This window comes from Pan paniscus, chromosome 5 (assembly GCF_029289425.2).
Source record: "Pan paniscus chromosome 5, NHGRI_mPanPan1-v2.0_pri, whole genome shotgun sequence".
Classification (NCBI taxonomy): domain Eukaryota; kingdom Metazoa; phylum Chordata; class Mammalia; order Primates; family Hominidae; genus Pan; species Pan paniscus.
Genome location: NC_073254.2, coordinates 172719252 through 172745744, shown reverse-complemented (window position 1 = coordinate 172745744; position 26493 = coordinate 172719252). Strand labels below are relative to the sequence as shown.

General features: G+C 34.6%; 1 protein-coding gene across 1 annotated transcript; it reads right to left on the bottom strand.

Moving 5' to 3' along the window:
* Positions 1-590: 590 nt before the first annotated feature.
* MYCT1 (MYC target 1) lies at positions 591-23605 on the bottom strand. The gene is made up of 2 exons (XM_003811493.6): positions 23404-23605; positions 591-3630 (listed from the first exon to the last, which is right to left on the bottom strand). The coding sequence occupies exons 1-2, from the start codon at positions 23597-23599 to the stop codon at positions 3122-3124; spliced, it is 705 nt and encodes a 234-aa protein (XP_003811541.1). The 5' UTR covers positions 23600-23605; the 3' UTR covers positions 591-3121.
* Between the last annotated feature and the right edge of the window lie 2888 nt (positions 23606-26493).

Here is a 26493-nt window from a genome sequence, read left to right as displayed (position 1 = left end):
CATGCAGTATTTTACCACAAACTTGTAAATCAATTAATTTTTCTCTTTGGTGAATTGCTTGTTTTGGTCCATTACTAATTTATCTATTTACGACTGAGTATTTTCCATATGTATTTATGTGTGCTAATCATGACTTCAAGATATTGGCCATGTTTGCCATATTTATATTAACTTAACTTCTTTTTTTGTTTTTGCTTGTTTTTAGATTTTGGATAAATTTATCTTTTAATGAACAGAATTTTAAATTTTTTTAAATAATCAAAACTGTTAATATTTTCCTTTGTAATTTATTTCATCCCTTTGGCTCTTAAAAAGTACCCCTTTTCTATTTCATAGATTTGCTAAACATTTATTTCAAATTTCCTCTATTTTTTAGATAGCCATTATTTAAAATGCTTATTCTCTAAATAAAATAATTAAATAATTCTGTAATTATATATTTAGCTAATGAGATAAGACTCTAAGTTCATGTTTTAAATAAATAATTCACTAATTCTTCCATCTGCATTAATTTTAAAAATCTTGTAAAATTTATTTGTGATGTTCCCTTTCTCCATTATACATTTTTATATGAAAAAGGATTTGTGTCTCAGTCCATTCATTTACAAATACTCTAGATTAGGTTTAAATACCAAAGTAAAAAGGAGACTTTTCTTATTCAATAAATTTTAATAAGCTCAAATTCTATAGTATAATTTTCCATCTAATGTGTTTTCCTGATTTAATCTGAATTTTATAATTTCTTGACTCCTTGCTTTTTAGAACAGTGTTGGCATTATTTCATAAATGAATTTTGAATAAAACTTGACATCAATTTATTTTTATTTCACAATCCACAAAACATTTCAAATTAAAGAAATACATTAAAAGTCTCCAGTTTTTGCTTTAATTTCACATTTCATACACTCACAATATTTAGGAAATAGTCATTTTGACTGTCTTATAACTGGGATAAAGGTGCAGCAACAATTCTGCCAGATGGTTAAATGCCCCAGAGGATTTCTGCTCTTCTCTTCCTAATTTGGGAGCTATAAAGCAGTTTTTACTCCCAACACAAATTCTTGATAAAAACCATACTCTTTGCTGATTTTTCATGTTAGACATTAAGGATGATATGCAAGTAAAAAAAAAAAAAAAAAAGTAGCCCTGATACCAAGTTAATATTCCCTTGAAACCTTACTTGGCTGCTAAATTTCTTTGTTGAAAACCAACTTATAACAAATTGGTTATCCAGTTAGCTTTTTTCCCTTTTTCTTCCATTTTCTTCTTGCTCCCTCTTTCCCTTACTTTTTCCTTTTGGCATGTTTAATTAGAGAACATTTTCTATAAGCATTATTAAGAATAATTGTCCTTAAGGAATGATGGATAATATAAGGGAAATGAAAATAATAAAGAAAATGCTACATGGAATCTCTTATTCTTGAACCATGTTCAGACACTATTAGCTGTGACCACTGCAATAGGAAATGAAAAAGAGGGTACTTTTTCACTGAAAATCCCAGTGTTCAAAGAAACAAAGAAACGGCCAAATAAACTAAATATTCACAATACTGGAAATGAACCACAGACTTTTTGAGTAATACTCCAGTGAACTCATGTCCTTAAATGAGAAGGGCAGCCACAGACATCTGCCCACTGGAGCTCTCTGGTGCCCACATTTAGGGATGCATTCTTCCTTACAAGGGCAGCCACCTGTGGAAGTGGATTCTTAAATAACTGTGTGCACCAAAGACCATCTGGCATGGCTTAATCACTGTACAGACTCTGCAGAGAAGTTGGAATTGAGATTCGTAGAGAAGCAAACCAGGAATGATGCCTGATGATTAAGAGTCAATCCAGGAAGGAGAATTCTTCATAGGCAACATCTATTTCAATAACAAACTCTCTCCCCAGTGACTCATACTTATTTGTCTGCAAAGTTACAAAAGAAGATCCCCAGAGAAAGTGCTTTCCAAGTTGCTAGATGTAAGTTTAAGAAAGAAAATTTTTCCCTTAAGAAAAACGTGAGCTTGGTTTTAAACTTGAGGCTTGTTTTTAGGTCAAATGAATTGGATTTTTTCCTGTTGCTTTTCTAACAATGTAACGACAACGGTGAAGAAAAGGTAAATCATCATGTTAGTAAATCCAAGGATTTTGCCTCCAGGAAGTAGATAACTATTCTTGGGAAAAACACATAAAGAGTTTGTCCAGAAAAAATTAGTGTCAAAAATGAAACATCCAATGACACCAAAAGAGTTCAGTTTCCTGTGCTTGAGTCCCACACTTCTTATAATGATCAAATCAAGGAACTTTAGAATGTCCTATGTTCTGTCATTTTGTGCCCACATATTCCATTAAAAATCCAAGATTGGCCAGGCTAATTCCAGCACTTTGGGAGGCCGAGGCAGGAGGATCATTTGAGTTTAGGAGTTTGAGACCAGCCTTGGTAACATAGTGACACTTCATCTCTACTAAAATTCAAAAAAAATTCAACCCGGTGTGGTAGTGCACCCCTGTAGTCCCAGCTACTTGGGGCACTAAGATGGGAGGATTACTTGAGCCTGGGAGATAGAGGCTGCAGTGAGTCCTGATCATGCTACTGCAACTCCCGCCTGGGTGATGGAACAAGACCCTGTCTCAAAAGAAAAAAAAAGAAAAATCCAAGATTGTAAAATGTCAATATGATTCACTTATCCTTCTAAAGAAAGTAAAATCCAAATCCCTTAGAAGATTTTTCTTTAAAGTGACACAGTGATTTTTTTTTCTCTTTCTAGTCACATTGGAAGTAAATGAGGATTGTAATCCACAAATATCTGAAGTTTTAATTTTAATTAAAATATATATAATGCATCTTAGCTGATTCTTACATTAGAATCACTATTTTTAATAAGCCTCACATTGAATACAAAATACATAAATATAAAACCCTTGGGGGAAAATATTACATTTTTTGAAACAAAAGGGAAAACGTGTTTGAAGAAAATGTGTTTTACATTGTAATGTCCAACTTGCACAACCATGTTTCAACTTGGAACTCATGAGTTATTTGGGCCATGCCCTCAAAATTCTGTTTAGCCTATTTATGATTTCCTTTCAATAAAAGACAAGACAAGAAAGAAACAAAAACCAAAAGCCACCCTACTCAGGAATCTGGGAATGCCTTGATGATGGACTCATAGGCAGGTGGGGGCGGTGTTGAAAGGCCCACTCGAAGACTGTTACTGGACCAGTAGTCAGGACGGCTCAGACTGTGGGAAGTGCTGATGGTGGGAGAGATATTGGAAGAAGGGAGAGTCACCAGCTGACTCTCAGTTTCCACAGGAAGTGGTGGACATTGCAGAAAGGGATGGAAAGTAGAAGCTCTGAAACTTGATTTTCTTGGAAAGGAATTTGCTTGTTCCAGGGAAGCTTGTCGCTGGAAGGTGAGACTGGCCAGGCTGAGGTTGCTTCGACGTTCACAGCCACTGTGGCGGTAAAATCCAGTTCTGTTGAGGCCGTGGGTGTAAGAAGACCTAGATCTCCTGCTTGAACTCCACTGTGAGATGGGAGCACTGGCTCTTCTTCGAGACAGACAAATGAACACAGCCCAAATAAATCCTCCAAGTACCAGCCCAATTGCCATGGATACGGTGAAGGACATGATAAGGTCCTCTGAAACAAAGAAAACAAATTGCTAAATCAATTTTTAAATAGGTTTTCAACTAAAAACAAGGGTCAGCATATATACTGTAATTCAAAGAATACATGATTAATTTAAACATACTTTGAATTAGGGAAATAGAAGACAGTGTTAGGTGGATATGAATAAATGGAAGCTGATAATGCTTCCATTTATTCAAGCAGAAAGATACAAAATAAAACTTTCAGCTGTGGCATTCCAGGTCACTTAACCTGTTTTATCATCTTTAAGAAATAAAAGATAAAAGTAGTCTTACTTGATGTCATTAATTTATGGCATTTAGTTCATCCATTTTTTACAGAGCTGCAAATGTAGCCCAAAGTTGATTTCCTTTTGAGTTATAGTAGTAACTAATGTGCCAGATTGATAAAGAATTTTGTCATCACTTTAACGTTGCCTTTTCCTCTGTCTGCTTTCATCAATCACATTGATTTCTGCCACCTGCAGTCTTCATGGTGCCTCACTTCCTTTGCTCTTTCTGAGACAGGAAGTGCTGGGATAGAACCATCTGGCCAGCTGACTGATTTATGTCATATTTCCTGAACTCCCAGACAGTCACCTATATCTCTGACTCTTTGATGACTTGACCTGTGCAGACTACTGGGCTCTTTCTTGTTTCCCAGCTCATGAGGTTCCAGCTCATGTTTCTGTTACGCCCTTGTGATGATGAAATTCCTGTCACCTGAACCTCCATAGAGCCTCGGCTACGTACCAGTATTCTGTAATTTGTAGAACTTGTAATTTGTTCAGATTTCCCTTTCTGGGGAGAAAAATGCCTTTTCCTAATGGAAATGCTACCTTACTGCCTCTTGTAAACTAAATACATATTCTTGAATGAAACTAGGTAACTGAGTCTCCCCTCACCACACCACTTTGCAAAGAAAAATTCTGGGTATTACAAGACTCCTCCAGTCTGTTGGTCCCCCACATTTCCCCTCCACGATCAAACCCCTTGTCCCCAACGTTTCCCCTCCATGATCTAACCCACAAGTCATGCTCGTTTCTCACTGTACCAAAGCCTGTCATTCTCTCTAAAACTCTGAGCTTTTCCACATATTTGTCCTTATATCTGAATTCAATTTTTTAAGCTTCTGTCTGGAAAACTCATTCTTCAAGCTCTACCTTCAAGTATCACATCTTCAGTAAAGACTCCTACATTTCCTAGACAAAAATAAGTTACTGCTAAGTAGAAAGGTAAGCTATCATATCTAATTGCTTATGTAGGTAGTCTGTATTGAGAGAGCCATAGCCTGAAAATTAGCTGATGGGTGTTGTGAGACTGGGGAAGAGGAGGAGAAAATAGCCACAAACGTTTTGCTGTTCCTCCCATCAAGAGATAGAGTCTATTTCCCCACCCCTTGAATCTGGGCAGGCTTCATGACTTGCTTTGACAAGTAGGATGCAATGGAATTGAAGCTATACAAGTTCAAGCCTAAGCTACAAGAGGCTCAGCATCCACCCTTCCTTCTCTTGGGACCCCTGCCATTGTCAGCATATAAATAAGGCCAGACTAGCCTGCCAGATGATGAGAGACACATGGCCCAGGAACCCCTACTGCCCTAGCCAAGAGCCTGCTAACCTGGACATATGAATGGTGTCATCCTAGATAATTCAGATGCTAGTCAACTCACCAAATGACTGTGACACATGAGCAAAGACCAGCAGAAAATCCACCAAGCTGATTTCATCTCAAATTACCAATCCACAGGATTGTGAGCTAAGCAAATTATTATTAGTTTAAGCTACTATGTTTGGGGATGGATTGTTACAAGGCAAAAGCTCTCTGATAAAGGGTTCCAAACTCAGCTCTGTTCCTAATATGTTTTGTGATTTTTAGGGAATTTGTTTAGACCCACTGATTTCATTATACATATATATAAAGGAGTTAGATTTTATGATTGCCAAGGTTCTTTTTAGCATATTGTAATCTATGATAATATGTAGACTACCTAGAATACAGAAATAACAAAACAAACTAATGTTAATAACTACAAAGGAATAATCACTGCTGTCTAATTTTAGGATATAGTTCAGTGTCCTTCCACCATATATTGTCACATTTATCTCCTGTGGAAAAGCTACATTTATTGTGTCCTACTTTCACAATTATCTGTACAAATAGTTATATCAACATTCTCTAAAGCAATGGCTTTATGCAAAGTTCCCAGGCACATTTTTTAGTGTATTATATCACGTAATCCTCAAACATCCCAATAAAGGAAATGCTAGCGTTATTCCCATTTAATAGTTGTGGCTACTGAGAGGTAAGTAACAAGCCCATAGTCCCACACCTGGTGAAGGTCAAGTAAGGATTTGAGACCAAAGCATCTTAATTAATAGCTAAATTGCTTATTTATTTTCTAAGTGTAAGGTAAGAAAATATTAATCTAAAATGAAAATGAGCAATATAAATTGCATAAAAATTGGTCGATTCAATACCAGAGTATCTTGCAGCCTGTTATGAACAGAAATACTTGAGAGAATGGTGGTTAAATAATATTGTGTGTTCTACAGATATATTTCCATGAATCAATAGCCTTTAGTGGAGACTTTTATATATCAACAAGCTCAGCTATGGACTCATAGAAATGGAGTTTCAGCTAAAACAAGCTTTTGAAAATGTGTTGGACATAAATTCCTCATTTTATAGATACTGAAACAGAAGCTAAGGTTCATGTGGTAGAATTAACACTTGATTTATTGTAATAATTGATTGGCAAGTATCGATGGTTAGGGAACTATTAGTTACACTAGTGTATGATATAAATGAGAAGACAAATACTCAAATTTACAAAGTATATGTCCTTCCTATGTGTAAATGTACCTAACCACTACTAGAGTCTGACTGAAGACTCTAAATATCTCAGTATATAAGCAGGCATAATAGATAAAATGTAAAAAGAGATGTTTCCTTGATTTCAGCAAAATGGAGTTAAAACCAGAATCTGAAAGGAGAAAATATGTTCAGTTACTCAATGAAAGTATTTAAAGATTACAAGAGTCCTTATACATGGTCTCTGTGTACACCCTTTGAGCCTCTCATCTTCTGACAAATCAGATATTCCCAATATAAATGTTATTTATAGTGGAATAAAAGCAAACTTTAGATTCGAGAAAAAAAATAGAAACTATTTAAATACACAATCAATGAAAAATAATTTCTTGTCTATTATTGTGATTGAGGCCAGGTGCAGTGGCTCATGCCTATAATCCCAGCACTTTGCGAGGCCGAGGTGAGAGGATCGCTTGAGCCCAGACCAGCCTGGGCAACATAATGGGACCTGCCTCTACAAAAAGTAAAAATAAATTAATTAAATAAAATACAGCAATTAAGTATATTAGCAAAAACAACAAAAATACATGGAGTGAGAAATATATTTATATTTCAGATGACTGTTTTATTTCCAAAATACATTATTGTTCTGATGTAAGAAAACTGGGATAATATCCAAACTCTAATGGGCAAGTTATTATAGAATATATTGGACCACCACAATCTTCTTAAATGACAAGTTTCAGTTTGGGAACTAAAAAGATTATTTTTGTGGCACTAAAACTATAACAATATTTCCATGAGAGGAATTTGACAACAAACCTATTTAAAATGATCATTCTCTGTGGCTTGGTAATACTTTGATTTGATATGGTAAACCTATTGTCTATGCCCAAAATTTGGGGAAATGACTTAAAATGTCATCAAATATTGGGTTATATAGATATCCAAAAAGGATTAAATAATGAATTTAAAATGTACGTGAGAATCATCATAATAATATATACACACAATAATAGGCTATTTAAATTTTGAATGAATATAAAGTAGGATAAGATGGGGGTGCAACAGAAGTTATAAAAATTACAAAAAAATTGCTTTTGATATGGATTTGTTTAATTTTTGCTCAGTAGAGTACACGTATCATGAAAACGACTTCTTAATCCATAAAGTCAGTTAAATACACACTTTAGAAATTGTATTAGTCTGTTTTCATGCTGCTGATAAAGACATACCTGAGACTGGGCAATTTACAAAAGAAAGAGGTTTAATTGGACTTACATTTCCACATGGCTGGGGAGGCCTCACAATCCTGGTGGAAGACAAGCAGGAGCAAGCCACATCTTGCATGGATGGCAGCAGACGAAGACAGCTTGTGCAGGAAAACTCCCCCTTATAATAACCATCAGATCTCGTGAGACTTACTCAGTATCACGAGAACAGCACAGGAAATTCAATTACCTTCCACCGGGTCCCTCCCACAACATGTGGGAATTCAAAATGAGATTTGGGTGGGGACACAGCCAAACCATATCAGAAATCATTGCACTAATTCTTATACCTTGCAGAATATTAAAACACCTACAAATAATACTGCTGACAGAAGAATTTCTAAGACTTCCTGAGGTATATGGTAAAATACTTATCTATCTTCTTAAGCTCCCTTAAGTCCAAACAGCAAAGGCAAATGTAGAAATGCAGAAAGGCTATGAGAAAGAGATGCTGAGTCAAATAACAGGGGTGGTTTTCATACATATTTTTTTTCATTTAATTATAGTTGATGATTTTTCTGACCTGCCCAAACTAGAATTTAGAAACTGTGTGATGAAAGCAGCATCTACTGGTCATACAGCTTTAAATTTTCATATATGTAATTCCATTCTGGCAGACTTTTGACAATGTATTTTGGGAGCCTTTTTAAAAACCTAGTGTAGAAGAAAATGTAACTGAAAAAAAAGACATTGGCAAAGATATTACTTTTTAAAAAATGATATGCCTTCTTACTTCTCAACAATCTGAGAAGAAAAATGAGCCATAATCTTTCTTCTTAATAATTGCAATATAATGCAACTTATGAGATCAAATGATTACTTTTAAAAATGTTAACTTTCCTTTTGAAAGCAGAAGGAAAAAACTCTAACATTGGTCAGCTATGCCATATAAATTAAATATATGTCATCCTAATTTGTAATATGTACCTACAAAACTAGCAAGTAGATGGCACATAACAAGCCCTCAATGAACACTGGCTCTTACTGCTAATAGTTGTGTAATTTCCTCAAGTCATTTGACCCTTCTTGGCCTGATAATAACAGCCACGTTCGTGTCTTCCAATTTTAATATTGTAATATTGAATATGATTTTTAGTAAATATAATCAATACCTCAAATTCCATCCACTGGTATTAAAATTTAGTAGAGGTCACCATCTAGTGGCCTTGAGTTGAAGCATTCCAACTCTGAAAGTGATTTATCAGTGATGGCAGAATGAAACATTGTTTAAAACATTCAAAAACCCTTTGCAGTTGTTAAGAATCATAAGTTCAATGTTCACCAAAGCAGGCCATGAAGTCCTTGGTATCATAGAGTGTATAGGAGAATGGTTCAGGCAATAGAACTACTTTTGATGAAAAGGATTTTTAGGGAGCATAATATTTAGGGCATAGAAATTTGATTGATTATAATAATTTCAACAGCCAAGGAGTATTTTCCATTATATCTCATGTGCCAGAACATCTTATTGGGTCTGTTTTCACAAACAAAAAGAAATCCAGAATTCAACTTCTCACTACCCACTCTGTGACTTCACTGATCCAAGTGGCCACATTCCCACATCTGTGACCTGGAATATGGTCTTCCTGCTTCTGTCCTTGCCATATCCCTCACACCCCAACAATGTGCTCAATGCAGTAGTCAGAGAGAACATTTCAAAATGTAAGTCAAATCATATCAATCTTCTGTTCTAAATCCTCCACTTCTCCCAGAGTAAAAACAAATGCCTAAGAATATCCTAAAAGTCCCTACTTGATAGGCTCCCAATTATCTGAGCCCATCTCCTCTACTCTTCCTTTGGGTCACTCAGCTCTGTCTGCACTTCCCCCCTCACCATTCCTTAAGTACATCAGATGGGCTGGCTCCTGACTTAGGGCCCATCCCTGGTTGTAATCTATTCCTAAAATTATTTCCTCAGCTATCTGTACGGTTAATTTCAGGTCTTTTGCTCATATGTAACTTTCTCATTGAAGTCTACCCTTGCTGCTCCACCTAAAATGACACCCTGTCCCACCTCTGAAGCCTAAATGGAACTCTTGTTTTTCTTTTTTCCTTCCTGGTTAATGGAAACCACATTCATTAATTTATACTCTTTAAGAAAATGTGAATGAGACGCATAACCATTATGAGCTGAAAATGTCATTATGTTTGAAAGACAGGAGAATAACATATATCTGGAAGGTTTAAAAAAGCTTCATGGAAAAAATAAATTGTAGATGCCTTTTTGTGAATGGTAGTGGTCAAATAAACAAAAGGCTTGGAGATTTGAAAGTAGTTTTGATCAAAATTATAAAGCACAAGCCATATTCTGAATATAATTAGTTAACAGTATTGCTAGAGGTGAGGGCAAATTCAAAAGTATCAAGGTAGCACACCCCTTTCTGTATATGATAGACTAACATGTATCAAACCACTGAGAGCAAGTTTACAATGGAGAATAAAATATTTTCTTAAATTTGTTTGAAACCATCAGAGACTTATCAAAACTGTTAAATCGAAGGAGCAAATTCCAGGAGAAAAGAAAATATTTCATCACAATAGTCTGTAAAAAGAAACAAAAATATCTGAGTAGAATGTTGTGCACTATAAGTAAGCTTAGAAAACATAAGTTGGTGTTCAGGGGCTGCCAAGGAAGTTGGACCCTAGGAAACATCCCAGAATCTGGAATTAGGCCCCCTAGGATCTACTCCCTAAGATTAACGGTAAACAGGAGAAAGACCAGACCTCACAAAGATAAAAATATAGATCAATCCCAAGTTGGACTGAGGTGATCTTCCCCTAACTGCCAGAAGGAAAGTTTTATACATATATATAAAATAGAAAGTTATATATTTAAATAAATTTATATATACCTAATAATGTTATATATATATGTGTTATAAATAATAAATTACAAGTCATCCTAAGAGGCAAGACAAAGTAAACAAAAACTAAAAGAACAAATAGAAAATGGAAAAAATCTGTAAGTTATGAAAACATTTGAATTATCAGACAAAAATATTAAAATAACTTGATTAATGTGTTTAAAAAATTAACAAGTTAAAAATTTTCAGAGATTGAGGATCTAATAAAGATAATTAAATAAAATATCTAATGAAAATTATAAAATATTTTAACTGAATTCTGATAAAATTGTGAAATATCGAAACATGTGAGATGTGCCTAAAGCTACATTCATAAGAACATTTATAGCTTTATAGGTATACATTTTAAAATAAGAAAGCCTAAAAAAACAATTATTTCAGTTTCCATATTAAGAAGCTAAGAAAAGATCACTAGCTGAAACATAAGTAAAGTAGCATACAGTAAATAAGAGAAAGCAGAACTTAATGAAACAGGGGCAAAAAAAAAAAAAAAAGAAAAAGAAAAAATAGAGGAAATTATCAAAGCCAGATATGAAAAAAATCTAATAAAAATGAATAAAATACTAATTGGAACGACAAGGATGGAAAGAGGAGAGAAAGAGAAAGAAGGAAAAAGAGTGGGCAGGAGCAAGAGAAAGAGACAGAGAGAAAGAGAAAATCACCAATATCAAGAGTAAGAAATGTGACATTAGAACAGATACAGGCAATAAAAACATCAAGCTAGGATTCCAAATCAGCTTTTATGAACTGACCCTTTCAAGTAATAATGACTATGAACACTGAAAACAATACAAAAAAAAATTCTACCTAAAGGCCTTAAGAATGACCAAATGCTTGTAGCTACTGGAGAGGAGTTGAGACCTGGAAGAAAAGAACAGCAAGTACTAGTCAAGCTCCAGTTTTCAAACCTTTTAACCTGAGGGAAGCTTCCAGTCTGGGACAGGTAAAGCTACAGTCGAAAACCTGCACTGTTTCTGATCTTGAGAAACAAAGGACAGAGATTGTGGAAACAAGAGCTGCTGAGAATGTGAGAGGGAAATCTTGGAGAAGAGAAAGCCAGAGAGGAGAATCCCCAAATTTTATTTATAAACATTTCACATATCTTTGGTTGACTCCTGAATCACACATACGTGGGATGTATTCCAAACAGCACTAGAGAAAAAAAAAATAAACTAAAGTGAGATTTAAGCTGCTGCCCAAGGGACAGGCTTTATAGGTTTCTGTAGTTGTAGTTCCACAGAGTTATTTGCCTGTGAAAATAAACTAAGGGGAAAACATACATCATAACACTCTTCAGGGTAATATAGCAGAATCCATTCAAAATGTTCAAGATACAATATGAAATTACTGGGCACATGAAGAAACAGGAAAATGTGATCCATTCTCAAGAGAAAAGACAGTCAACAAAAACAAACTTTAAGATGACCCAGACATAATTAGCAGACAAAAATTTTAAAGCAATTCATATGTCCATATTCAATGATTTCAAGTAAAACACTCACAATGAATAAAATGATAGGAAATTTCAGCAAAGAAATAGAAACTATAAGAAATAACAAAATGGATATTCTAAAACTAAAAAAATGAGAACTAAAAAATTTATACCATGAGCTTAACAGTGAAATTAAAATGAGAGAGAAAAGAATCGGCCAACTTAAAGGTGTATTAATAGAACTTATCCAATTTGAAAAATGGAGAAAAATATTGGGGGGAAAAAGCAAGCCTCTAGGACTTGTGGAACTATATAAAAATATTTAACAAATGTGAAATTATAATCCCCAAAACAGAGGAAAGGGTGGATGGAGCTAAAAACATTTTGAATAAATGAGGCTGAAATTTTTCAAAATTACTGAAACAAATTAATCTACAAATCAAGAGTCTCAGTAACATCAAGCAGAAAATATATAAAGAACTATGCACGTCACAGTCAAACAGCTGAAGATCAAAGGTTAACAAAAAAAACTTGAACACAGCCAAATTACAAATAATAACACTACATTCATAAAAGACAATTATTTGAATACTTACTTTTAATAAGACACAGTGATATTTTAAAGTGATTTTTAAAAAGCTGTCAACTCAGAATTTTATATCCAGCAAAAGTATTCCTTAAGTATAATAGTGAAATAAATACTCTTTCAGATGAAACAGAATTCAAATTAATCACCAGCACACCTACACTAAAACATGTACTGAAGAAAATCCTTAGTCTGGGGATAATGAAAACTGGGATCTTTAAGAAGAAATTAAGACCATCAGAAATAGTATCAGAGTAAATATAGAAGACTCTTTTCCATCAATTTCTTTAAAATACATTTTTCTAGCTACAGCAAGAATTAAAATATTTTCATATGAAATGTATAGTTTATATAGATTTAATATGTAATAATTATAATACAAAGAATTGGGACAGGATATAAATAAATCTATTAGCTTGATTGATTTAGTCTTTAAGAGATTTTAGAGACAGGGACTTACTATAACATCCAGGCTGGTCTCAAAGTTTTGGGCTCAAATGACCCTCCCACCTCAGTCTCCAAGTAACTGAGACTACAGGCACACACCAATGCACTCAGCTATTAGCTTGTTTTTTATATTGAAAATCTTATGTATTCTAAAATATAACTACAAATTATATTAAGCAAGATCGCAGAATGTAAGACTTATATATAAAAATATGTTTATATACTAGCAGCAAACAACTGGAAAGTATAATTACACCATTACAATAGCATCATTAAGCATAACATACCTAGGAATCTTTTTTTACAAAATGTATGCAAGATGTCTGCACCACAAATTTTGAAATACTACTGAAATAAATTAAAGGTCTAAAAAGTGGAGAGATATACTATATTTGTGAATTACAAGCCTCAATATTATTAAGATGCCAACTGCCCTTAAATTTATTTATATAAATAAATTTATATAACTAAATCAACTAAAATTCCAATAAACAGGCTGTTTGTATTATTTTACAAATGACCCTAATTTGTATATGATGACAATACAAAGGAACAATAAAAGCAAAGCTGGAAGCATCACACCACTTGATTTTAAAATATACTACAAAGCTATAATAGTCAAAACAGCAATGTACTGGCATTTACATAGACATTTAGATTAATGAAACATAATAGGGAGGAAGCCCAGTAATAAATCCATGCATTTGTGACAACTGGTATTTGACAACAGTATCAAAAATGCACAATGGGGAAATTATTGCCTCTTCAATAAAAGGTAATGGGAAAACTGCATATCCACATGCAGAAGAATAAAATTGGACCCTTATCTCATACCATATAGAAAAATCAAGTCAAACTGGATTAAAGATACAAACCTAAGACCAGAAACCCAAAAAACTACTAGAGGACAACATAGGGAAAAAGCTTGATATTGATCTGGGCAATTATATTTTTGCATATGACAGCACAGGAAAAAAGCAAAAATAGACAAGTAGAATTGTGTCAAACTACAAAGCTTCTGCACAGTAAAGGAAATAATCAACAGAGAGAAGAGATGCCTACAGAATGAGAGAAAATATTTGCAAACCGTATATCTGATAAGAAGTTAACATCTAAAGTATGTAAGAAGCTCACACAACACAAAAGCAAGAAAACAAATAATCTGTTTACAAAATGAGCAAAAGACCTGAATAGACATCTCTCAAAAGAAGCCCCACAAATGACCAATAGGTAGATGAAAAAATGCTCAACATAACTACTCATCAGGGAAACGCAAATCAAAGCCACAATGGAATATCATCTCACACATGCCAAAATGCCTATTATCAAAAAGACAAAAGATAATGAGTGCTGGTGAGGATGTGGAGAAAAGGAAACTGTACGGTGTTGATGAAAATGTAAATTGATGCAGTCATTGTGGAAAATAGTATGAAGGTTCCTCAAAAATTAAAAATAGAACTACCATAGAATTCAGCAATCCCTCCAGGTGTACATTAAAAGGAAATGAGATCAGAATCTCTAAGAGATATCTGCACTTCCACGTTCATTGCAGCATTGTCCCAATGGCGAAAATACATAATCCACCTAAGTGTCCATCATCAGATGAATGGATAAATATGGTGACATATATATGCATACACACACACACACACACACACACACATATATATATGGTTTCTATAATGGGAATGTTATATTTCAGATGCTCTTAGACTTATGATGAGGTTGGATTTAGATAAATCCATCGTACATTGAAAATACCATAAGTCAAAAATGCATTTAATACCACTAACTTACCAAACTTCATAGCTTAGCTTAGCCTACCTTAAATATGCACACAATACTTACATTGGCCTAAAATTAGGCAAAATCATCTAACAAAATCCAGCTTTATAATAATAAAAGGTAGTATTTTTAACTTTAAACAAATTTTATTACACAAAAGTTGTCACATAATTGGATATTTGTCTACTTTGTACACGATTATTCTCACTCTCCACAGAAAGGCTGCTTAACTTCTCATCTGGTGGTGGCAAGCACCAAAATCCTGATTTTAACAGAATAGTAGTAAAAATACCTCAGTGATTTAAGTTGAAAGCAGTACATTGTACGTGGCTCTTGTACCCAGTATCAGGAATATACAAATGTCTTTTTTTTCAAAAATACAAAATAAATTATCTGTAGGCATGAACAATGACAGCAGTAAACCATTATATAGTTTGTCAACTGAAACCAGTAGCTGATGGTTACAGTGATTTCTTAAACATCAGCCAGCCTTTCCTTCATTTTTTCCAACTGACTTCTCTGAAGTTATTGGTGAGGAACACTGCCTTGGGCTTCCTGTCACAGTTCATTAATAAAGCTAAAGCACTATTCTAGGAGTTAGAACATGCCACCTCTCATACCACCTCCCATTCCACCCATTGCACCCATTCCAGGGTCCTTCTCTTTTTTAGGAATTTTTGTGACTACAATTTCTGCTGTAGTTAACAGAGAGGCCACACCAGCAGCATCCGATAAAGCAGCTCTCACAATCTTTGTTGGGTCAATAATTGCTTTTTCCACCATATTCACAAAATCTGACCATAGCATCGTAACCAACTTCTGAGGAACTTTGCATAATTTTCTCAACTATCAAAGATCTTTCAACACTTGCATTCTTAGCAATGGTCATAGCTGGAATTTTGAGTATTCTTTTAATAATTTCTATACCAATTATTTTATCTCAGTCAGCTGGAGTCTATGAGTCCAAGGCTGGAATGCACCAAAGCAGGGGAAAATTTTATAATAACAATAATAAATTAAAATAATAAACATTAAAGATCAAAATTCAAAATACAGTTTCTACTGAATGTGTATCATTTTCATATCATCTTAAAGTCAAAAAAATTGTAAGTTGAACTATCATAAGTCAGGGACCATCTGTATATAATAAGGGAATGTTATTACTCAGCATTAAAAAAAAATCCTGTCATTTTCAGCAACCTAGATGAACCTGGAGGACATTATGCTAAGTGAAATAAACCAGGCACAGAAGGACAAATACAGCCAGCCTCCAACTTACCATGGTTAGATCTGGGATTTTTTTGGCTACGATGGTGCAAAAGCCATAAGCATTCAGTAGAAACTGTACTTCCAGTACCCATATGACCATTTCGTTTTTCACTTTCAGTATAGCGTTCAACAAACTACATGAGCTATTTAACATTTTTTAATAAAATAGGCTTGGTGTTAGATGATTTTGCTCAATTGTAGGCTAATGTAAGTGTTCTGAGCACATTTAAGTTAGGCTATGCTAAGCTATGATGTTCAGTAGCTTAGCTCTAGTAAATACAGTTTCAATCTGATATTTTCAACTTACAAGGAGTTTGTCTGGATATAACCCCATCGTAAATGGACAAGCATCTGTACTGCATGATTGCACTTATTTGTGGAATGTAAAAAAGATGAAGTTATAAAAGCAGAGAATTATGATTGCCAGTGATTTGGGGGTGAGGGAAAAAGGGAGATGCTGAGAAAAAAATGCAGTTTCAGTTGCGCAGGAGCTTGGAGCCCTAACATACAATATAGTGACTGTAGTTATTAAATTATTTCTTATACTTGAAATTGGCCAAAAAAGTAGGTCTTAGATGTTCTTACCACCAAAAATAAAGCTAACTACCTGAGGTGATGGTTGTATTAATTAGCTTGATTGTGGTAATCATTTTACAATATATATGTATATCAAAATATCATGTTGGACACCTTAAATATATTGTTTTTATTTGCCAATTATACCTCAATAAAGCCTGGGAGTGAGAAAATACAAAAGGTCACGAAAAGCCAAAGTAATCTTGAAAGAGAAAAACAGTTAATAACATATTGTATAGTTTCAAATATCTAGAAGATATTTTGAATGTTCTTGCACAAAGAAATAATAAATGTTTGCAGTGATGGATGTGCTGATTACCCTGATTTGATCATTACACATTGTATACTTGTTTTGGTGTTTCACTCTGTACCCCGTAAGTATGTACAATTATGTGATAAAAATTGTTTAAAAAATAAAAAGGAGAACAAAGTTGGAAGATTTATGTAACTTCAACACTTACTATAAAAACCAACAAATGAAACAGAATGGAGATCTCAGCAACAGGCTTACACTTACATGACCATTTGATTTTCAACAAAGGTGCCAAAGGACTTGAATAGAGAAAGTCTTGGCTGGACACAGTGGCTCAGGCCTGTAATCCCAGCACTTTGGGAGGCCAAGGTGGGCAAATCGCTTGAGCCCAGGAGTTTGAGACCAGTCTGGGCAACATTGCAAAGCCTCGTCTCTACAAATACAAAAAGAAAAAAATTAGCCTGGTGCGGTGGCACACACCTGTAGTCCCAGCTATGTGGGAGGCTGAGGTGGGATGATCACTTGAGCCCAGGAAGTTGAAGCTGCAGTGAGCTGTGATTGCACCACTGCACTCCACCCGCGTGACAGAGTGAGACCCTGTCTCAAAAATAAAATAAAATAAAATAAAATAAATTAAAATTTAAAAACAGAGAAAATATTTTCAAGAAATTGTGCAGAAAAAGCTGGATATCAATATGAAAACAATCCCTCGATTTCTACACTATATGCAAAAATTTAATTTGAAGTGGACAGTTATGGATCCTAAATATGAAAGCTAAAATTTTAAAGTCTTAAAGCCTTTAGACTGGGAGGGGGCATTTGGAAACTGTTTGGGCCAGTGGTTATGTATCTTGATTGGGCTTTGGGTTACTCAAGCGTGTGTGTCAAAATTCTACGAATGTTCTGTTATGATTTGTACACTTCATTTTTATTCACCTTATGTTTCATTGTATGTAAATTTGACTTTAAAAGGAAAAGAGTTGTAAAACATAATTGAATTCCTGTTAATGATATGCATACTAAAGTAATTAGGGGGAACTGTATTGATGCCTTTAGTTTACTTTGAAATATATTGACTAATAGAATGACAAAGAAAATGAGTATTATAAAAATGTTACAGATAGAATTCAGATGGTAAGTTACATGGGTGTTCACTGTAGAATTCTTCAAATATTTATGTATGTTTGAAGATTTTCATAATAAAATGTTGAAAAACTAATGAGAATGGCATAAACAACATTTAAGCAATATATTTTGAAATTTAATTCAAATGGTCAAATTCCTGGAAAACACAAACTCCCTTAACTAACAGAATTGATAGAAAATCTGAGTAGTTCACCATTGTTAAAGAAATGGAATGTGCCATTTAAAACCCTCCAATTGAAAATACTACATGTAGTTACAATAGGGAATTTTCCCAAGCACTTAAACAATAAACAATGCCCTCTTATACAAACTTTTCCCAGTAATGGAAAAGTAGGGAAAACGTCCCAGTTTGTTTTACAAGGCTTGCATAACATTGATACCTGACAAAGCTATCAGAGAAAGGACAGTTATAGGCCACTTTCTCTCATGAATTTAGATGCAGAAGTTTGAGGTCAGGGATGTATTAAAAAGTCCAGTCTCATGGGTTCCATCTCACATCTGTTGAATCATAATCTCTGAGCATGGAGTCCAGTGAGATGAGTTTTCATAATTCTTAGTAATTCTGATGCATTTCGAAGACAAGCATTTGTAAATGTTTGTTTTTCAAACTTTCTAGGTAACTGAGATAGGGGAACTAATGAATAGACTATTAATATGCAATACGGACATTTCTTTTTAAAATACAAATTGAAAAAACGAATTTGAGAAATAGTATTTGTTTCCAAATTTGGGGAAGATATAGTGGAAATTCTTGGGACATATGCCCAGGCCATAAACATGTTCCCCTCTTAACTTCTTGGGGAACATCCTATGCCCATCTGCTGGGGTGGTGCCTAAGGGCCATATTTTTCTACAGGCTAAAGAACAATATTTGCTGCTAGTAGCCAGGGATCCCTCCTCTTGACAGCACTTGATCCCCAACAAATCAGTTCACAACCCTGCATCTCATCAATTACCTTAGAGAGAATTAAGTCTGTTAGCAAGGATGCATAGAAAAAAGAAAAGTCAATACTTCACATTTAAATTACTAAATAATTTTTTAAACATATAGAATAAATAATTGTTTGAAAGCCAACATTTTTACTGCAATAGTTGGATATTTTGAAATAGAAAAGAGTGCTTTGATTTTCTTTGTTTGGTTCAGTTTCTAAATGCTAAGAGCCTAAAGGACTTAAGAACATAACTTTTTATCATAAACAGTATAGGAAAGAATAAACCATGGCCTATGAGTCAATTTCCATGCATCTAAAGAGGAGGAGCTCTGGGGAGACAAAGAGAAGAGCTATATAGAATACGACTTGTAAGGGTTTTGGAGAAGGGAAGCATCACTCTCCAGCCCTCCCTGTGATGAGCTACAGATTGATTAGGGAGTCCCAGAGGAATTGGTACTCATTTCCAGCTTCCTGGGAAAGATGGCAAGCCGCTCTGAGAACCCTTGGGTATCTGAAGGGCAGATAAAGAAGTGAGGTAGGGAGCAGGGGACATGGTGTTACTGCATCCAGGCCAAGGGCACCTGATGTAGCCCAACCTCCTAAGGAAGGCTCCTGCAGCTCTAGGGTTACGGGACAATATTGAAAATTATTCTGTGCCATTGAGACAGATGGAGAAGTACCCGAATAAGGGCCAGTAGACCAGAGGGATTTACAGAAAGGAAAAGCCATGCTGTTAGCTAATACTACACAGATCATGTGAGCCAGATTTTATAGTAGGAGATTTCGGCAGTGAAAATCAGAGAAAGGGCAATGTCTCAAAAGCTGATGAGAAATACATGTCAGTAGATGTCAGCAGAGGCCAGAACTTGATCAAGCACCAAGGTCCCCTCTCTCCAATACACAGAATATAACCCCTCCACCCCTCCACCCATCCACACACCCTCTCCAACCTTAAAGAAAATTCCCAGAGGGAGGAATATGGAGAGATTATAAATCACTGGATTGCAAGTGATCAGGCTAAATTAGATCAAACTTTTACGCTGACATTCAAATCTTGCAGAAATCTGCCTCCAACCTGCCGTACAAACTATGTCCCTGAAACGACCACACACAGACTCTCTAGCCAAGCCGTTCTTTTCTCCACAAACATGCCTGGGTGTTTTTACTTCTGCATATTTGCTGGTGACATTTTTCCTGAGCTCCCCAAACCTCTTGAAATGCCTTATTTGTGTCACTGACTCCTAACACATTGCCTAATATGGTCAGCGAACGCTTCTGAGTGAACTAATGAACTGGATGAGAATGAGTTGATGAGGGAAAAAAATGAATGACTAGAATGTCCTTCTTAGAATTATCTCCCTGTCTGAAATTTATCTTTCTAGGAACAGATAGCACCTCATTTTTTTTCTGAGAAAGGTTTAGGGATTATTTCTGCCATATATTGTTTTAACTCATATTATCAACCATTGCTATTTTATCATATGTTATCTTGTATTATTCCACAACTATATAGGTTTGTATGTGCATATGTAGCGTATGTATAGACACATAATTGCCTCTAAGAGCATAATCCTTTTGAGACAGACATTGTACTTTTGGTGAGAATTGAATTAAGTGAATAAATGCAAACTCCTGCAACCATATCTTCCCCCAACTTTTCACAAAGCTAGCCATAAGGAAAAAAATGCAAAGCAAGACAGCAGAAACAACCAAAACTACGACTTCTACAGGACTCTCAAGTACTAAGAGAATAACTGAGTTCAGTATTTGTCTCCTATTGCCTTAGAGGAGGACATGGTAAATTTTCACGGGCCATGTTTCCTGCAGCTTTTATGGGAATGTTTATAGAGAAAGGAAGTGCATTAAAGAAAGCAAAAATAGGGAGTGGAAGGTGATAGTCTGCATCTGTGTTGTCACTTTCAGGCTAACTTTGTTGCCAACCCTTGCACTTAAATGCTTGCACACCTTTAGGAAGTTTTAGTGGGTGATAGCTATGAAAATGCAAGCTATTGTTTTTGGTAATAACCCGATATTATTATGCCATCATTTAGCGCTCATTAAAGTAAACCAGAAAAGTTATATTGGGAAAACAACTTTTTCTGTACCTTAAAGTGTGCTACGTCTGAGCGATTTATATGGTTCAATGTACAAGTTTTCCTTTTCTAAGCTGTTTTTCTTTATTTTCCAAATTCAATGTGCCAAGCAGATGACTGATTTTGGAAGCAATAACAATGCATTACACTGCATTGTACAAGATTCTCAAAATAATATTTTTGAGGAGTCAGTGGTCAAAATAGACATCAATTTAGATACACAAAAGCAATGGAAATTTAAAAGATTGACATTTATATTTCAGGAAATGTATACATTTTATATGTTTATATTTTTATTCACATTTTATACTTCATATTTTTACCCCAGAGGCAATAATACAATCTTTTATATATTTTCCTAAAATCATCAAACATTATATCTGCTCTCCATGTTTCCATTGGCTTTGTTAATGTTTATCAATGTAACACTCCCCTTTCTGGTTTTCATTATTTTCATCTAATTTTCATTACAGTCACATAACAAGAGAAAGGAAAAACTAGTATTTGGCTTTGAAATAATAGGTTTTAATTCCCTCTTAAGCACAGAGTTCCATATTAAAAATATCTAAATTTTTAGAATCAATAGGTGGACTCCAACTAAACATTCTCTTATTAATATCAAGTTTATTTTAATCTTTTAGTCAGTGAATAATGATTTGTTTTTTTAAGTAAACCTGAAATTTAATTTTGAATGGTTTGAAAAAAATAGATTGACTTCTACATATTAATTTTTGCAAAAACTACTTTACTTTTGAATAATTTATACAGAACATTTTTATAATGATGAATTTGATTTAGACAGACTCTAGCTCTTTTTCAGTGTGTATTTAGCACTTATTTTCTCTATAAGTGAGGACAGCAAATAATATTTTAACAAGCATATAATCAGACATCTACAATTCAAAGGCTTCTGTCTAGTGCTAGCTACCTAAAATAACCTATTACCAAAGCCTTTCTTTACAATGTACTAGAATAATCTTTTTTCTTCTTCTTAATTCTGTTACATAAATTTATTAGGAGCTCACCAATATCCTTCCTTTTCAGTCTTCCAGCAAACATAAATGTAGGTGAGAAAAAAAGAATGAGTTAATTCTTTTTTTTCTTATGCTGAATTTTAATATCTTTTAAAACCAATAAATATTTGTCCCCACATTTTTCATCTAAGAAAGTACATAGGTTAAAGGACTGGAGTGAATTCTTTTCATGCAAATTTTTGTGATGGTTCCCAGACATACAGATTGCTGGGAAAAGTCGGCCACTACTGCTCACTGTTTATGTGAAAGTTCCCAAAACCCCACCTTGAATCACAGCAGAAAGTCTGAACTGTACACTGAGAGGATTAAAAACTTGTTCTGGGCATATAAACAGATCTGTGCATATACACTATTTTCTTCATTAAAGTGTTTTTCTGAATTTAATTTAAATTACCTCCTTTAATATAAAAAATTTCCCTGAACCCAAGAGTACATGTCAACTCCCCATGTGAGCCCTTCTTCTTTGTACCTCTAACCTGGAACAACTGAATTTGACCTCAGCACAGTCCCATTGTCAACATCAGGGAACACTGGACTGTTAGCTGTGGCTGGACTCAGACAAAAAATACTCCAAAAAATACTTTTGTATTGTTCTTTCCCCCCACCCCCCGTGATAGGATTCCATTGAATGTTACACGTGAAGTTATTTCTACTTAAGCTTTTCTACTATAGTTTTCTGAAATTTCATATTATTCCATGTTTTATTTGTTATACTCTAAAGTCATTCATTTATTTTACCTGTGTTATTGCACTTTAAATTCACTCATTTAAGTACAGATGTTATTAGGATTCACTTTGGAAATTAAAGCATATAACATTCACAACATAAGTGAAAATAGCCTCTATGGAAAATCTCGGTTTCATAAAATAAAATATATAATCTATAACCTTCAAACAAATGAAAGTTAATTTTTCCAACACAATCTACATGCCATATTCTAAGCAGGAATTACCTCCACCTTATGTTTTTTATTTTTATCCTCACTATTTCCTAATTATATTTTGTAACACCAGCCAAAATCTGTACTTAATACCCAGATTCTTCTTGAATATCTTCATAGAACACTATAAAGACAAATAAATATATAAGTATGTATTTATATCTATAAATATATTTCTGCTAATAAACGTATGAAATAGATTTCTGTTAATAAACATGAAAACTTTAAGTAATCACATTATAATAAACAAAATGTCTCAGAGATTTTCACTGTTTTAATAATCACGCAGTGCATTTCTTACATCCTAATTTTAAATTTTAAACAGTAAAAGAAAATACCTTACCCCAAAAGTTTTCTGGCCATGGACTCCCTAAACTTGTTGTGTTATTAGCCATAATATCCACAAGAAATAGAAGAAAGAGAAGAAAAACAGAAAGAAAAACCAGTATGTCGAAAAAAAGCAGTTTGATTCTATCTCTTTGTAGTGCAGCAAGAGAAAAATAATTTTTACACAACCCCTCATATACTTGTGTTCGCATAAAAGGAAATAAGTGTATCATGTTTCCTGCTTTTATACTCAAATTAGCAACTGTTTTTCTTATCTTGGAATTCCACATGGTTCCTGAGACACAAAACAATGTCCTTTTCATCATTTCCTCAGCTAAGTTCCTAAGTTCTCTCCTCTCAGCCACCTCCAAAACTGCTTTTAGGATAACAGGGTTGTGTGTGTGTGTGTGTGTGTGTGTGTGTGTGTGTGTGTGTTTGTGTGTTTCCTCATCCCCTACTGACATGGAAAGGAAGACTCCAAACTCTCAGCTACAGCACCTTGAATTAAATGTATACAGAATTGAGAAATAGACCACGTTCCAATGCTTGAAAATTAAATTTATATAGTAAATTGGGGGAAAGGACTATTCAAAACTCAGATACTTACTAAATTCTTTGTTGTTGTTGTTGTTGTTGTTGTTTTTGAGACTTAGTCTCGCTCTGTCGCCCAGGCTGGAGTGCAGTGGTACGATCTCGGCTCACTGCAACCTCCCCCTCCCAGGTTCAAGCGATTCTCCTGCCTCAGCCTCCGGAGTAGCTGGGATTACAGGCGCGTGCCACCACACCCGGCTAATTTTTGTATTTTTACTAAAGATGGAGTTTCACCATGTTGGCCAGGCTGGTCATGAACTAGGCCTGACCTCAAGTGATCCACCTGCTTTGGCCTCCCAAAGTGCTGGGATTACAGCCATGCGCCACTGGGCCCGGCCACTAAATTCTTAACATGTCTGTTTCTCTATTTGGTATACAAATTTTGAAAGTTATTTAATTCATTTCATAAATATCTAAGTGTAATTTATATAAAATTTGTGTTACTCTTTACTTAGTATTTAGTATGAAAAAACAGTTTCTACATTGAAGAAATATATTTAAAATCAAGGAGGGAAAACATAAATGCAAAATTTTTCATTACAAAGTTTGTGAAGTGCTGTAGCAAAGGGTACAACGATCTCAGGAATTTGTTTTTTATAGAGAAGTTTGAGAACTGATATAGGAAAGAGTTACATGAAACATTTTGAGAAACACAAGTTAGTTAACATTTCAAGAGTCTTTCCGCAAGCTTTGCTTGTTTAGACTGGATCCTCTGAGGACTTTGGAAGCACTGGAAATTGTGAATAACGTGTCAAACTGCACCTAGTAACTGCGCTAAACTGCATTCCATGATCTGGCTTCATCAATCTTTGAGTAACTCTAGCCCGAACTCTTGCATATATCTTGTATTAATCATATTCTAACTTACTAGTCATTAGAATATGATTAGTGCAAAGTAGTATTCCTCTTTGTGAAGTCTGTAATATATTCCTGAGTAGTTCTAAGAAAACAACAAAAAAAGACAGTTATATTAATTTTTGCAGTCCTGCTTCTTCCAAAATGAGGTTGTTTCTGATCAGTCTCATTTTTTTGTGAATTTAAGTATAAATTTATTAGAAATTAAAATATAAATCATCTAAGAGAATTATAAAACGTCATAGAAAATTTAGAGAATTCACTGAGCAAATATAAAGACTCACCTCTGTAATATTCTTGCTAAAGTTTATTTTCAAATAATCCAGTAAATAAAAGCTCCTACTATTACTTAACAGACAAAAAGGGCTTACATTTCAACAGTTGCCTTTACTTTTCAATATTGTTAACAAAGTTCATAAAAATAGAAAATTAAAAGAACATGTTATTTCTGAAAAAAATGTAATCTGGATGAAAGTATATTGAAATACTAATCACTTTACTGTCCTAAAAGCATCGAGTACGATTCTTAATTACTAAATGTATTTTTAAATACACATTTTGCATTATTAAAGGCTACCTGATTGCAATAAATCCTAATTTCAAAGGTGTATATAATTTCCTAAACACTGCATAGATTGCATTTTCCTTAAAATAAACCAAAATGAGTGGAATGGGTAACTGACATTGTCTCAACTGCCTTCTGTGCAGAAACAGAGCTCATTCCATTTCAGGGCTGGGATACAGGCTGACACTTCCTTTCATTGTTCCATGTTTAACTATGCAGATTTTCTCCCAATGGGTTTTCATTTTTGCAGATGGCCACAACCCAGTCAAAACTCTAAAGAAAATGTGTTTCTTAAATCAGTTTATGACCTAGGAATAGCTTGCTTGTGGATAGCACTGGCTCTTGTCCGTGTATGTAATTTGCTTGGTAAGGGTTCATACCTTTCCCTGGCATGGATCCATCTAAGTGAATGTTTATGTCTACGTGATTTTTGAGTCCCATGACTTGTCATGCCACAACAGGAACTTGATTTTTATCTTTACAAAACTGTTAGGTTTGCTTTTCTACTGCTCATTATTTCATAACCTGGATCTTTAGGTCTGGGTTCTCCAGTGGTCATAAAATACATTGAGAAGTTTGTTCTTGCCTCAGATATTCACATGACTTCCTCACTCTCCTCATTCACGTCTCTGGCCAGAAGTCACCTCTTCAACAGGCACTTGCTAACCACCCTGTCCAAAGTGTTCCCACTTAAAACCATGCTCTGTCTCCTGACCCTATGTTATTTATCATTCCCTGACATTATGCTATATATGTGTCTTAGTCTGTTCCAGCTGCTATAACAAAATATCCTAAACTGGGTGGCTTTAAAACAACAGAAATTTATTTCTCACAATTCTAGAGGCTGGGAAGTTTAAGATCAAGGGGTTGGCAGGTCAGTGTCTGTTGAGGGCTCGCTGTCTTGTTGACAGTCATCTTCTCGTTGTAACCCCACACTGCGCAAGAGGTGAAGGGTCACTTTCAGCCTCTTTTATAAGGACACTAATCCCATTCATGAGGGCTGGATAACCCAATCACTCCCAAAGTTCCCACCTCTTCCTACCATCACCTTGGCGGGGAGGATTCAACATATTAATTTTGGGGGAATGTAAGCAT

Excerpts from the sequence above, each read along its gene's own strand:
- MYCT1 (XM_003811493.6), bottom strand. The coding sequence starts at position 23,599 with ATGCGAACACAAGTATATGAGGGGTTGTGTAAAAATTATTTTTCTCTT. Across the intron at positions 3,631-23,403 it reads ATGGCCAGAAAACTTTTGGG|AGGACCTTATCATGTCCTTC; the intron begins GTAAGGTATTTT and ends TCTTTGTTTCAG.